The sequence below is a fragment of the Neoarius graeffei genome, chromosome 14, assembly GCF_027579695.1.
Source record: "Neoarius graeffei isolate fNeoGra1 chromosome 14, fNeoGra1.pri, whole genome shotgun sequence".
In the NCBI taxonomy this organism is placed as follows: Eukaryota; Metazoa; Chordata; class Actinopteri; order Siluriformes; family Ariidae; genus Neoarius; species Neoarius graeffei.
Genome location: NC_083582.1, coordinates 6,179,941 through 6,196,092, shown reverse-complemented (window position 1 = coordinate 6,196,092; position 16,152 = coordinate 6,179,941). Strand labels below are relative to the sequence as shown.

Sequence of the window (16,152 nt, the reverse complement as noted above, 5' to 3'; positions counted from 1 at the left end):
GATCCTTCTTAACTCGTTATAAGGAGAAATTGTATGTTTGTAGAATTGTAACTTAATAAGCAGTTGAATGTCCGAGTGCGTGTGAACGTGATGACAGTCCTTATTAATGTTAACGCTAGTAAAGCCAACGAAAGTTTTGGGGGCGGAGCTTTATGTACATGGGTGGGGTCGATGAGGGGGGGAAAAATCATTCAAATCTTATTCAGTTCCACCCGTTTAACCGTTAAGCATTTTCTTTATTTACCTTTGACTTTATCTTTTTTTTTAATATATAATGGCTTTCAGTCTGCAAATTATTCAGCATTTTAATATTTACAACGATAAATGAAGACGTACAGAGAGGAAAATTTCTTGTGCAGGGTTGGGTTTAGAGAAGGACAGTCAAATCAAACCAGATCAATAACGACTCCCAAATTTTAAAACGTTTCCTCTTCTTTTGGAGCTTATATATTTACATATAGCAGAGTAGATGGAACAAATTTTCGAGATCTTCATCTTGTGTTTTTCTGGCTCGCTTTGCAGATTACGAGTTCAGCAACGGCTGCCGCTCACCTCCATGGAGGCAGGTGCACGGAGAGATGGCTTATCTCGTCATTGAGACCTGCGATATTGGCTCGCTCTTCATCACGTGCAGCACAGACGGAGTGTTCCTCAACGCGGTGAGGAATGCAGTCGCTCTACGGTTAAAGCCAGAACGGGGTGTTCGAGTGTATAAACAGTACATCATGGACACCTGGATATTTGAAGATGTCACCGTAACATGACGGCACATTTAGCCTACTGGAGAAATGCATTTTTGTACGTTTAGTTCGATTCAATAAACATTGTCGCAAAGTCGTTTTTAACGACTTTGCGACAATGTTTATTGAATCGAACTAAACGTACGAAAAACACTGAGTATCCCGGTGAGATTATCCACTGCAGCGAGTGTGACAATGGAGGCATTGCTTCCTCCAAGCTAGCATGAAAAAACAGTAAATTGTATGTTAGCTATCTATCAGTGTTTAAAAAAAAAAAAAAAGGTACAAAGCAGAATTGAACCCAAACGTATAATGAACTAGTTAGCTAGCTCAGAATGTTGATTCAAGCTAGCAGTATTTGTCAACAGGCTAATTAAAATAGTACTTAACCACAGCCTCATATCTTCTTGGTTAAATTCGGTATACGACAATCTCCGCACCAATAGTGTTCCAAAATGCATGTTGAGTGACTTTTTTGGGTTGTAGGATGCTGATTTCTCTCATTCTCTGGTAAATGAATGGTGGTGGTGGGGGGGCGCACTCGTGACCAAGTTACTTTATCGATAGAAAAGCACTCCATCTTCCAGAGATCACAAGTTCACGAGTACAAATGCAAAATGTCATTGGCGCTCATTACTTTGAGCTAATGTATGTGGAAGAGGGCCGATAGCGCTTTCCTCTGAGTGTGGTGTTCGAACGTCATGTATAAACGAACATTTATAAATCATAACTTCTCATTTAGTAAGTTAGAGAGAATTGAATACGCTACACTTTCTTCACTCTGGCTTCATGTCGCGGTTTTAAACGCTCGGTGTCACAGCAATGTTGATTGTAAGGAGCTGTGATCAGCGGTACTCTTCAAACCGGTTGTGCGTCGTGCGTTACGGCGCTAATTCTTTTTACAAAAGCTCTCTCGCACTGTGACGGTAAACATGTTCGCTGTAGCACCTCCGTCACGTGCTTGGATACCCTTTAGCAACGCCATACCGGAGAGCAAACTTTCAGCTAAACAGAACCCTCGACAAGGTCAAGCACAAGTTTCAGCAGTTTATAGCGCTTCATCTCTTTTTCTCGAAGAATTTTCAGCGTAGTTTTCTAAGTTTGCAGGACAAAATGACTTTATCGTGAAGGCGCTGACTTTCAACGGATAGTGTTTGGATCTTCGGGGCCAGTAGGGTGCATCAGTTGCCCCCTATAAATGAAAAGTTCCTCCGATCATGATGCATTTTTGTTTTTATGTTCCTTTTGGTAAGAAAACACACTGGGTGAAATATTTTGACAAAATTCAGAAGTTTAATGGTGGCACCAGGAGCTCAAAGTTATGGAAAAAGCTGCTATTTTATGACAATTTCGATCACTTTTCATGAAACATTATGGCACCTTATAGAGTATACCAAATATCTTAGATCCACATTTTTAGTCCATATTCTAAATATATTATCAAGCACAGTTTGAGTTTTAGCTGTTCACTGAATCATTGTTCAACTACTTTTAAACAATACAAATGTATTATGAATCACATTAATGCTTCTCAATCCCTTGCAAAGGTTCTTAACATGATCTCTGGCTCACAAGAAATCACCAACATTGTGATTCAAACCTTACGCGAAAACATAAAATAAGCGTTTTTTGGCAAAACATTTTACAGGATGTCTTTATTGGTGAAAAGGAACACCCAAACAAAAATGCATCAGATTTTATGAAAGTGACGGCAACTGATGCACCCTAGGGGCCAAACAACAAACATGGCGACTTTGCAAGGTACAGTGGTGCTTGAAAGTTTGTGAACCCTTTAGAATTTTCTATATTTCTGCATAAATATGACCGAAAACATCATCAGATTTTCACAGAAGTCCTAAAAGTAGATAAAGAGAACCCAGTTAAACAAATGAGACAAAAATATTATACTTGGTCATTTATTTATTGAGGAAAATGATCCAATATTACATATCTGTGAGTGGCAAAAGTATGTGAACCTTGAGGATTAGCAGTTAATTTGAAGGTGAAATTAGAGTCAGGTGTTTTCAATCAATGGGATGACAATCAGGTGTGAGTGGGCACCCTGTTTTATTTAAAGAACAGGGATCTATCAAAGTCTGATCTTCACAACACATGTTTGTGGAAGTGCATCATGGCACGAACAAAGGAGATTTCTGAGGACCTCAGCAAAAGTGTTATTGATGCTCATCAGGCTGGAAAAGGTTACAAAACCATCTCTAAAGAGTTTGGACTCCACCAATCCACAGTCAGACAGATTGTGTACAAATGGAGGAAAGTCAAAACCATTGTTACCTTCCTCCGGAGTGGTCGACCAACAAAGATCACTCCAAGAGCAAGGCGTGTAATAGTCGGCAAGGTCACAAAGGACCCCAGGGTAACTTCTAAGCAACTGAAGGCCTCTCTCACATTGGCTAACGTTAATGTTCATGTGTCCACCATCAGGAAAACACTGAACAACAATGGTGTGCATGGCAGGGTTGCAAGGAGAAAGCCACCGCTCTCCAAAAAGAACATTGCTGCTCGTCTGCAGTTTGCTAAAGATCATGTGGACAAGCCAGAAGGCTATTGGAAAAATGTTTTGTGGATGGATGAGACCAAAATAGAACTTTTTGGTTTAAATGAGAAGTGTTATGTTTGGAGAAAGGAAAACACTGCATTCCAGCATAAGAACCTTATCCCATCTGTGAAACATGGTGGTGGTAGGATCATGGTTTGGGCCTGTTTTGCTGCATCTGGGCCAGGACGGCTTGCCATCATTAATGGAACAATGAATTCTGAATTATACCAGCGAATTCTAAAGGAAAATGTCAGGACATCTGTCCATGAACTGAATCTCAAGAGAAGGTGGGTCATACAGCAAGACAACGACCCTAAGCACACAAGTCGTTCTACCAAAGAATGGTTAAAGAAGAATGAAGTTAATGTTTTGGAATGGCCAAGTCAAAGTCCTGACCTTAATCCAATGGAAATGTTGTGGAAGGACCTGAAGCGAGCAGTTCATGTGAGGAAACCCACCAACATCCCAGAGTTGAAGCTGTTCTGTACGGAGGAACGGGCTAAAATTCCTCCAAGCCGGTGTGCAGGACTGATCAACAGTTACCGCAAACGTTTAGTTGCAGTTATTGCTGCACAAGGGGGTCACACCAGATACTGAAAGCAAAGGTTCACATACTTTTGCCACTCACAGATATGTAATATTGGATCATTTTCCTCAATAAATAAATGACCAAGTATAATATTTTTGTCTCATTTGTTTAACTGGGTTCTCTTTATCTACTTTTAGGACTTGTGTGAAAATCTGATGATGTTTTAGGTCATATTTATGCAGAAATATAGAAAATTCTAAAGGGTTCACAAACTTTCAAGCACCACTGTATTTACATAAAAAAAAAAACCTTGTCAAAGCACTTATTTTAATTCCAACAGCTCTATAATAAAAGTTTGCAAGGTATATAGTTGTTTTTGAAAGGTTTGGCTCCATCTTGAAGATATAAACAAACAAGTAACCGCGGTGATAACGCGTACTTATTACAGCGCATCGATGGCTCATTAATCATTTTATCCCACGTTCTTGTTTTTATTCACTGAGAAAAACGATCTTTTTAGACTGAAAGAATTGCATCGCTATAGCAGCGCAAATGTTTACAAGTATCCGTATCAGTAATGCGTATGCGTTATCTCGCCGAGTGAGATTAAAACTTCATAAAAGTGAAGTCTGGTGATTCTCAGATTTTGTTGCCGGTAAAAATCACATTACAGAAAATTTCCGATGAGATTTTTCGAATCCGAAGCCTTTGTCACATACTGTATAGGCATAATGGGAAAGAGCTGAGAGGAGGCAGGAAGCTGAGCTTCGTGTTATCATCGTGGTAATATTGTTCGTTTACGTCTTCGAGATGGAGCCAAACCTTAAAAAAAAACAACTCTATACCTTGTAAACTTTTATGATGGAGCTGCTTTGTTTGAGCTGTTGGAATCATAAGTGCTTCGACAAGGTTTTTTTGGCGTACACACCTTGCAAAGGCGCCATGTTATTTGGCCGCGGAGATCCAAACGCCGGCCGTTGAAACTCAATGCCTTCACGATGAAATAGTTTTTTTTTTTTTTTTTCCTGTAAAAACGAGCCAAAACTAACCTTGGACTTTAAACTTTTAGGCTTTTCCCAGGGCATCGGTCATGACCGAGACAAGAACACTCATTCTGTTTACCTGAACACTTGCTCTCCAGTATGGTGTTGCTTAGGGTGCATCAGTCGCCGTCACTTTCATAAAATCTGATGCGTTTTTGTTTGGGTGTTCCTTTTCACCAATAAAGACATTCTGTAAAATGTTTTGACCATATTCAAAAGTCTAATGGTGGCACTGTGAGGTTCATTTTTTGCCAAAAAACGCTTATTTTATGTTTTCGCGTAAGGTTTGAATCACAATGTTGGTGATTTCTTGTGAGCCAGAGATCATGTTAAGAACCTTTGCAAGGGATTGAGAAGCATTAATGTGATTCATAATACATTTGTATTGTTTAAAAGTAGTTGAACAATGATTCAATGAACAGCTAAAACTCAAACTGTGCTTGATAATATATTTAGAATATGGACTAAAAATGTGTATCTAAGATATTTGGTATACTCTATAAGGTGCCATAATGTTTCATGAAAAGTGATTGAAATTTTGTCATAAAATAGCAGCTTTTTCCACAACTTTGAGCTCCTGGTGCCACCATTAAACTTTTGAATTTTGTCAAACTATTTCACCCAGTGTGTTTTCTTACCAAAAGGAACATAAAAACAAAAATGCATCATGATCGGAGGAACTTTTCATTTTTAGGGGGCAACTGATGCACCCTCATGTTGCTTTGTGGTATCCAACAGAGGTGGACAGTCACGAAGTACATTTACTTGAGTACTGTACTTAAGTATCTGTACTTTACTTGAGTATTTTTTATTTTTTTTTGGAAGCTTATGACTTTAACTTCACTACATTTGAAAGGCAAATATCGTACTTTTCACTCCACTACATTTCTGTCAAGGTCCTCGTTACTATCACTCGGGTCACGTCACGTCCACAGACTGGATAAAATCAAGTTCAGTGATTTCTCAGCAGCGTTATTTGAACACGATGAGTTGATGGCAGAATGGAAGGAGGTGGTTCTTCTGGAGAACGCACGCACTCATGGCTTTACCTAGAACCCATGTTTCAGTTTTCTGTACGGATTAAAGATTCGTTTCGTTTTAAATGTTCGCTTTGCTTGCCGAAAACGAACCACATCACGGCCTACAAAAACTCGCCGTCCAACCTGCGGAAGCAAGTTGTGTGTGCTTTTAGAGCTAGCGATAACGTTGCAAACATACGTAGCTATGCAGTCTGGTTTGTTAAATGACTTTCTATGGATTTGTCCGCCAAGTTGCCGTAGCCTTGTCCACAGCTAACATTAACACATAGCTAGTTAACTTGGACACTGTTAGTTAGCAAGTAAACACGGCGTTACGCTAACATGAATAATGTTAACTTATCTGAAGTCCTTTCAGAAATATGTTTTCGCATAATCTTGCCAAATGAACAAAATGTAGAAATCTTTCTTTTCTAGTAGCGTTAGCTACGCAATATGATTTCGAGTTTGAAAGCATTTGCTAGCATGTCAGGTGGCGCTTCGCTGACTAGCTAGCTTAACGTTAAACCACCATGATGCACAGCATGCGTTCATTTTCTGAATTCACATTTCTGTCTTTGGTAACGGCGTTAGGTTTTGTAAGCGTTGTGGCAAAAATACAACAGTGCGTTAATAGAAAATGTACTTTTGGGCAATTCCATGTAAATGTCAACCTCACCATGCAAAAATAAAGCAACATGTAAAACATCAAAACCACTCCCAGAGATATCACCTAGGCCTGTATTTTACAGATGTGAATAAGTTGAACCAATTTGTAACCAACCTAATATGTCACTGTCAGTCTTTCTTTCTTATAATGTAAAACCCAAGCTAAAATCAACTTTGATCATGTACAATTCTATATTATTGCCACAAGCCACAGAAATGTATGCTAAAATCCACAAAACAGCAAAACAATAGCCATCCTAAATATTATTTAAGAACTTTGATAGTTTTAGCTGATATTTAGAGAGTTTTTCAAAGGGTTATGGTGGTTAAATTGCTGATTTTCTAAACATATGCCATGTCCATTTCAGACGCGTCACATCCATAACGGAATTTCGTCACATCCATAACGCTGACTTTTCCTTCCGAAACTCTGCATGAAATACAAAATATTTTAAACAAAGATTTTTTAATATTCACCTTGGACCCCTCTATCAAACGGATATCTCCTTTTCGACATTAGGTTTACAATTTAACAGAGTTTGATAAAAATGTACAGTCACCCAAGAAAAGTGATACTTTTTCTGTCACGTCCATAACGCATCTTTTATTGGCGTTTTCTGGCATGCCCTAGATGTACTATGGGAATTGTTCTTGTTCTATCACTTCTCCAGTATGGTACAGCCTTAAAATATGCAACACCTGTTTAAATACTGGGAGACAATAAAACATGCACTGGGTCATTTGTTGCCATTTTGAGTTCAAGTGTCACGTCCATAACGCTGGAATTGCTCTTTTAATACTTAAGTATTTTTAAAAGCAAGTACTTTAACTTGATTCAAAATTTGACTGGACAACTTTCACTTGTACTGGAGTAACATTTGATCAGTGGGATCTGAACTTTGACTTAAGTAATGAAGTCGGGAACTTTGTCCACCTCTGGTATCCAATGCAGCATGCGACCTCTCGCTGCAAAGAGCTGATTATTCTCACTGTTCTCCGGTTCTTCTCTCGTCTGTCTGTGTTTTGCTTTTCCCAGGGCATCGGTCATGACAGAGACGAGGACGCTTATGACAGAAAAAGTGAAGTGTACAGAGATCTGGTCACGCTTCTTAAGAACACGTCTCCTCACTTTGCTGAGGACACCAGGGAGCAGGTAATGCCTTTAGAAACCAGACGAAGCGAAAGGAAGTGGATTTCTTGCTTTGCAACTTTCTGATCTTCTCATGTCATCGAGTGCAAGTCTTTCAAAGCACATGTTTCCAAAGCATTTTCCATAAAAGGGTTTTAAAAATGTCTGGTTTTTTAAAAAACTTATTAAAAAATGCATCAAATTTTTAATTAAATGTATAAGAAAGTACTTAATGTTGTTGAACGTCCATGAAAGCAATAATTTCCTGTTCTCACTTACATTATAGCAGATATAAACAGTCACTCCCTCACCAGCCTCTCTCCTTTTTTTTTCTTCCTATCTTGAAGTTAATTTACTTTTAAAAAGCACATGAAAAGCCCCAAAGTGTAAACTCCTCCCACAATAGTTAATGTTAAGTCAACGTTTCCTGATTGAAAAGTCACAAACTGAACGATTAGAGATGTGTTTTAGTCCATCCGTGGCTCGTCCGCCATACAGTTAACATGCTGTCGCTATAGAAACGATAACGTATTACTAATAAACCTTAGCTGCTGTTACAGGAAATGGGAAACGAATCACACCTTCTGACCAATCACATCATCACTGTGGAATAAAAACCGATAACGTAGTCATTATGTCCACCAGCATATAAAACGGTAGACTTATTAATATGTAAATGTATGCAAATGATAAATTAATTGTAGCTGAAGGTTAGGGTGCATCAGTTACCGTCACTTTCATAAAATCTGATGCGTTTTTGTTTGGGTGTTCCTTTTCACCAATAAAGACATCCTGTAAAATTTTTTGACCATATTCAAAAGTCTAATGGTGGCACCATGAGGTTCGTTTTTTGCCAAAAAACGCTTATTTTATGTTTTCGCGTAAGGTTTGAATCACAATGTTGGTGATTTCTTGTGAGCCAGAGATCATGTTAAGAACCTTTGCAAGGGATTGAGAAGCATTAATGTGATTCATAATACATTTGTATTGTTTAAAAGTAGTTGGACAATGATTCAATGAACAGCTAAAACTCAAACTGTGCTTGATAATATATTTAGAATATGGACTAAAAATGTGTATCTAAGATATTTGGTATACTCTATAAGGTGCCATAATGTTTCATGAAAAGTGATCGAAATTTTGTCATAAAATAGCAGCTTTTTCCATAACTTTGAGCTCCTGGTGCCGCCATTAAACTTTTGAATTTTGTCAAAATATTTCACCCAGTGTGTTTTCTTACCAAAAGGAACATAAAAACAAAAATGCATCATGATCGGAGGAACTTTTCATTTTTAGGGGGCAACTGATGCACCCTACTGAAGGTCATATCTTTAATGCGATCACTAAATCCCGCTTGGCAGAGTGTGTTATGAGAACCTACAGTTTAATTGGGATATAATATGTTACGTTGTAAGTTTTTGCCTATAATATGTATTTTTTTTTTTTTTAAACAGTTAAAACGTTCTGATAGTACCTGTCAGAAGTTTGGACACACCTACTCATTCATAGTAATGGGTCAGCATGTCAAAACGTTTGACTGGTCCTGTATAAACAACGCTACAGATTGGCATGAATAACAGTAATCATTCTATCCACAGTCACTGGATTTGTGCTCTGATTGGCTACTCTACTACTAGGATATCAGCTCATATACCACGAGTAGAGAAAAACAAAATGGCAGAGCGTGTTACTGAACCAACCGAGGATGAAATTAAAAACTACTCTGAAACAAAACCCCAAAAATGATCAAGTATTTAAAAGAAACAGAAATGGCTAAAAGAATATAGCGCTCCTGTTCCACGCTCCAGCCCAGTCGGTGGCGGTAACGCACCTTTAAGTTGGTTTACCAACTGTAAAAAAAAAAAAAAAGACTCTAAAGAAGAAGAAAACGCCAAAAATACAAAAAAAAAAAGCAAAATGTGTAAAGTATTTGATAGTACAAATGTATCTTTAAAATTTTCTTTTCAAGAATTATTATTGCATTTTTCACAAATTGCTCCTCTCATTTTGCCGGTTTGTTTACATTCTAAGCGTAAATGATTTTGTCGGACGTTTTGTATCAAAATTTTTATTTATCGAATTTGCAAAAATTAAAAGTGCTCTGTTTTCTCAAAATCCAGTGAATGTGGAGAGAATTAAACAGTCACTCCACTCAATCTCGGTGCTACGCGCCTCGTCAGCTCTCAGCTAGGGCTGGGCGATATGGAGAAAAAAATATCTCGATATATTTTTGCTATATCTCGATATACGATATATATCTCGATATCTATGCAGGAAAAACAACCCCCAAAAAACAGACACACCTAATTCAGCAAGGTGTTTTTTTTATTGAAGTGCAAACAGGTAGGCAGCCAAGTGCCTAGAGGTAGACAGGTACTAATAACAAAGTGCTTGTGCACCATTTTTAACATGAATTATCAAACCAAGGAAGTAGTATATTGCCTTATTTTAATTACAAACATAAAACCTGAGGGTAGGCAGTTCTTATAAAGTGCGTCTTAAACATTTAAGATAACAAAAAAAAAACCTCATTTCATAAATAATAATTTGACTTATAGAAATAATACATATTGCCTTCCTTTTCCTTAAAAACAAAACTCAAACTCATCTCACCGCATTAACTCTCAGCCTGGCACACTCCTCGTACAAAAGTTTGTGGCGTACCTGTAAATGGTTGAACAGGTTCGTGGTGCTCGACGCTTTGGTTGCCACCAATTTCTTGCATTTCCGGCAGTAGACCTCTTTCTGTTGTTCGTCCGACGGTTTAAAACCAGAATATCTCCATATAATGGAGCCATTTGTCCTTTTTTTGGTACGAGTTCTGCCGCCTCCGGGCTTTCTGTGGGCGCCGCCATGTTGAATGAGTTAACACGCCGCCTACACGCGAGGGGAGGGGGTACAAACACATGAAGGAGGCGGGGCGGGCAGCACCATAGCACAGTGAAGGAAATTAAGCACAGTGGCGAAATCATATTAATTTAGAACATTATCTCGATATATACGATATGCCAAAATCTTTTTCGTGTTCATAAAACATATCGATATATCGCAAATCTCGATATATCGCCCACCCCTACTCTCAGCTCATGTACAACTCGGTTTCGTGAAATAACTGTTAATTATAAAATAATGTGTATAATGCCTTTTGAATGTTTTATAATGTGTTTTATATATATATATATATATATATATATATATATATATATATATATATATATATGTATGTGTTTTTATAGAAAACAAATAATTTGACTTATTATTATTATGAGTGTGTGAAGAGAGCAGGGAAGAAAACGTTTAAAAGAAGTTGTACTGTATACGAGTATTAGGGTGCATCAGTTGCCCCCTAAAAATGAAAAGTTCCTCCGATCATGATGCATTTTTGTTTTTATGTTCCTTTTGGTAAGAAAACACACTGGGTGAAATATTTTGACAAAATTCAAAAGTTTAATGGTGGCACCAGGAGCTCAAAGTTATGGAAAAAGCTGCTATTTTATGACAAAATTTCGATCACTTTTCATGAAACATTATGGCACCTTATAGAGTATACCAAATATCTTAGATCCACATTTTTAGTCCATATTCTAAATATATTATCAAGCACAGTTTGAGTTTTAGCTGTTCACTGAATCATTGTTCAACTACGTTTAAACAATACAAATGTATTATGAATCACATTAATGCTTCTCAATCCCTTGCGAAGGTTCTTAACATGATCTCTGGCTCACAAGAAATCACCAACATTGTGATTCAAACCTTACGCGAAAACATAAAATTAGCGTTTTTTGTCAAAAAATTTTACAGGATGTCTTTATTGGTGAAAAAGGAACACCCAAACAAAAATGCATCAGATTTTATGAAAGTGACGGCGACTGATGCACCCTAACGAGTATCCCAGTCACTGAGTTCCAGTTGTTTTGGCATGGCTTATTAATTTATTAATGTTCAGCTATTTATGTTATTTGAGTCTGAACTTATTTTAAAAAGCTATCCTACACGACTGACTTCTGTTGCTCGTGAATCAGTAGAATAATCGATCGACTCTCAGAGGCCGAGTACCTGAAGCAAGGAAAGAGTAATGACGTTATGACAAGGCGAGCACCGTCCCTCCAGACGTGGTGCATTGTGGGAGGTTTGTGCGAGAGCAGAAGTGTACCACAGGGGGAGATTATGAGCCCTCCGTGGCCATCAAGACGCATGACATCATCGTGCAAGTTAGCCAACTTCATCAGATACACACACACACAACCAATCAGGAATCAGGGCCAGAGAAGAACCATCTCACACTCCCTCGTCAAGATGGATGACAGAACATCAAACGAGAAACAGAGAGAGAGAGAGAGAGAGACACGCACACACACAGAGCTCAGAAGCTGAGTCGCATCTTCACACACGGTCACTCCTGTGGCTGCAGTGTGAAATATGCGCTCTGAGATTAATCACAGCTGACGAGAGGAGTGGAGGACATCAGCGTCTGCTCTACACTTCACTGTGAGATAGTGTCTGTCTGTACACAGAGAGAGAGAGAGAGAGCGCTTCTCCTCTTATTTCTGTCGCTGTGCTGTTTTTCACATCACTGCAGTGTGAAAGAATGCGAGAATGCGCCAGTTACTCAAGCCCCCTTTTACTGAAAAAAAATAATAAAATCCCTCTTCTGAATACACTTTTGAAGTGTGGCTGATTTATTCAGTAGTGCTGCTTCCCGCTTTAGTGACTTTATAAATTAACAAATCAGTCGTCAATAATGACTTCAAGCTGCGGAGGGGGGGAAAAATGTGTTTAGCAGTCGGAAAATTTATCCAGGATTTCTCACCGGTGACTATTTGTTGGAAAAACATCATTTCGAGTGGCAGACCGACGACGTTTACAGGGCCAAATATTTACAAAAAGATCTTTGTACATGAAATGATGTAGCAGGAGGATTATAGCGAAATATATTTTCACATTTCGATGATGGTCAGTTTCTAAATCGGCCTCGGCGGCGAGGCTCAGATCTCGGCTTTTTAAGGTAGCAGAGGGCAATAAATGCCTTCCCGTCGATGTAAACACAGGCTCGTGTCCAACACGCACTTTTCTTTTCTTTTTCTTCTCTTTAAAACACACCTTCAGATCCAGCCCCATGCTTTACGCCGGCCGTCGGACCTTTTATCACCAACATAACTCTGTCCTGAGCGACCTTAATGGAAACTCGATCACACACAGCTTCCTCTTCATGCTCTTGGTAAATTATGGCGGTGATATTTCAGCACATATTTATATTTAAAAAAAAAAAAGTCAGCTCTGAAATTATCAGCACCCTTCAAAATTGGAGAAATCGCTGAATAAAACACACGATGGCTTTTTTTTCTCTCTTTCTTCGAAAGTCTGCAACAAAATTGTGCACGTCTCCCAGAGACTCACTTATCCCGTCTTCAGTCCTGATCGGGCTCGCAGAGAATCCTGGGAACGCTGGCCCTGGATGTGATGTCACAACCATCACAGGACACCTCACACACTCGCATACACACACCAATCCACTTGTCATGGTTTTAGAAGAGGAGAACCCAAAGAAAACCCCCGACAAGAACGTGAGAAACTCAACACAGACAGTGACGAGTTCAGGATCGAACCCTGGAGCTGCCGGGAGACGAACGTGACCTGCGCCGCTTCTCTTTCATTTTAATTTAAAATGAATGCAAATTGTCTTTCGTGAAATAAGAAGTACATGAGTGCTATTTTAGCTATTATTTTGCATTCTTTACTAATTGAATTATTAACAGTTATTCCACGAAATCGAGTCGTACGTGAGCTGATAGCCGACGAGGCGCGTAGCACCGAGATTGAGTGGAATAACTGTTTTGTTCTATCCACATTCACTGGATTTTGAGAAACACAGCATTTTGCAAACTCGATAAATACAATTTTTTCTACAAAATGTCCGACAAAATCATTTCCGCTTAGAATGTAAAAAAACTGGGCGGCACAGTGGTGTAGTGGTTAGCGCTGTCGCCTCACAGCAAGAAGGTCCTGGGTTCGAGCCCCGGGGCCGGCGAGGGCCTTTCTGTGTGGAGTTTGCATGTTCTCCCCGTGTCCGCGTGGGTTTCCTCCGGGTGCTCCGGTTTCCCCCACAGTCCAAAGACATGCAGGTTAGGTTAACTGGTGACTCTAAATTGAGCGTAGGTGTGAATGTGAGTGTGAATGGTTGTCTGTGTCTATGTGTCAGCCCTGTGATGACCTGGCGACTTGTCCAGGGTGTACCCCGCCTTTCGCCCGTAGTCAGCTGGGATAGGATCCAGCTCGCCTGCGACCCTGTAGAACAGGATAAAGCGGCTACAGATGATGAGATGAGATGTAAACAAACTGGTGAAATGACAGGAGCAATTTGTGAAAAATGCAATAATAATAATTCTTGAAAAATAAAAAAAGATATGATCTTACCATCAAATACTTTCATTGCGCTTTTTTTTGTGTGCATTTTTTGGGGTTTTGTTTTGGAGTAGAGTTTTTATTTCGTCCTCGGTTGGTTCAGCAACACGCGCTGCCGTTTTGTTATTCTTCTTGCCTGATCCATCCTGATGCCCTACGTCTGGCTGGAGTCTCATCACATCGCTCCTGTGGAGGACGACCCCGTACAGACGGTCAAAAGTCTCACTTGGAAGACGCTCTGGACATTTAGAGTAACGCTTTTATGTCCTGAGAACTACAGTTGACTTGCTAACTTTAGGACTGCGGTTGTCATGAACAGTTTTGCACTCAAGTGTCCATCAATTAATGAACAGTTTATAACTTCAACCAAACAGACTTCCTGTTAAACTATCATGAATTTCCTGGTTACACACTTTGACTCTATCGGAGACAGTTATAGAAGCGAGTTATTTATAATCACGCTGTCTGTTATCACCCAGATGAGGATGGGTTCCCTTTGGAGTCGGGTTCCTTTTGAGATTTCTTCCTCACGCCGTCTGAGGGGGTTTTTCCTCACCACCGTCGCCACAGGCTTGATCAGCGCGGATGAATTACGGATAAAATTAGCTCATGTTTAAAGTCTTTAATTTTCTGTAAAGCTGCTTTGTGACAGTATCTGTTGTTAAAAGCGCCGTACAAATAAACTACTTCTTTAGGATTTTTTTGGCGGTTGGCAAACCAACTTAAAGGTGCATTACTGCCACCAACTGGGCTGGAGTGTGGAACAGGAGATATTGTCGAGATAAAGTTTTAGCTGTTCTCTCTCTTTCGTGTATCGTCATCATATGTCCAGCTTTGTGTCGTGTAGCCATGCCCTCGTCTCAGGTCCCACTCGGAAGAGGCCCTCCTCTGAAGGTGGTCTATACAGGGGACAAGCGGTGATTGTGGTTGGTAGTCTGCTCAGGCTCCCCGCACTCACACGCTGCACTGTCTGTTAGGCCCCACTTCTTCATAGAGGCTTTGAAGCAGCCAACCCCGGTGCGTAGGCAATTCAGGAGAGTCCATTGCCGGCGAGGTAGGTCTTCTCCTTCAGCGTCATCTCCAGGATCCTGGATGTAGTGGTGTATACATGTCTGACCTGCCGACTCCCATTCCTGCTTCCATGCCGCCGCCAGCCAGGCTTTAGTTGACAGGTCCTCCGGGATAGAAGTGAGCATCTCTTGGGCCGCCAAGTTGTATGGGTGGCGGGATTTGAGTCTGCTTGGAGGTGTTGCCATGGTTGTGGTGTGATGGAGGAGGCGCCAATCATATTCCTGGGCTTTCCTTGCCAGGGCGAGGGTGGCAGCCTCTCGCTGTAGGCTGGCTGGCGCAATTCCTGCTAGGACTGGCAGGTAGGACACGGGGGTGGGTTTCAAGCCGCCAGTTATGATCCTCAGGGCGTTGTTAATGGCCGCATCCACCATCTTGGTGTGTGGGCTTCTGCTCCAGGTTGGGGCACAGTACTCGGCAGCAGAAAAGACGAGGGCTTGTGTGGAGATACGTAATACCTTTGCGGAGGCACCCTAGGTCGTACCAGCGAGGCGACGGATAAGCGAGACCCTTGAGGTTACTTTGGCCCTCACTTCCTCGAGATGTTGTTTATACGACAAAGTCCTGTCCAGGCGTACGCCAAGGTACTTTGGGGCCTGTTGGAACTCCAGGGGTTTTAGCTGTTAATATGGATTCATATGATCATGTGATGTCAAAATATTGAAAAAAAAATACCTCCCGTCAATATTGATTACAGTCTCCACCACAGAAGCATAACGCTATAGACTGAAGATTAGCCTTCATACATCGACCCAAACACCCTTTCTTGCAACCACAATGAATCAAATGGCCCCATATCTAGAATTATTATATACATCAACTTGAGCTAGTGGGTGGCACGGTGGTGTAGTGGTTAGCGCTGTCGCCTCACAGCAAGAAGGTCCGGGTTCGAGCCCCGTGGCCGGCGAGGGCCTTTCTGTGCGGAGTTTGCATGTTCTCCCCGTGTCCGCGTGGGTTTCCTCCGGGTGCTCCGGTTTCCCCCACAGTCCAAAGACA

The 16,152-nt window shown here is 40.4% G+C and overlaps 1 protein-coding gene across 1 annotated transcript in view; it reads left to right on the top strand.

The window, feature by feature from the left end:
- odad2 (outer dynein arm docking complex subunit 2) overlaps positions 1–16,152 on the top strand; it is a 178,544-nt gene that overhangs the window by 13,359 nt on the left and 149,033 nt on the right. Inside the window, exons 5-6 of the mRNA XM_060938718.1 lie at positions 523–659; positions 7,591–7,707. Coding sequence (XP_060794701.1) covers positions 523–659; positions 7,591–7,707 — 254 coding nt within the window. The remainder of the gene's footprint in view (positions 1–522; positions 660–7,590; positions 7,708–16,152) is intronic.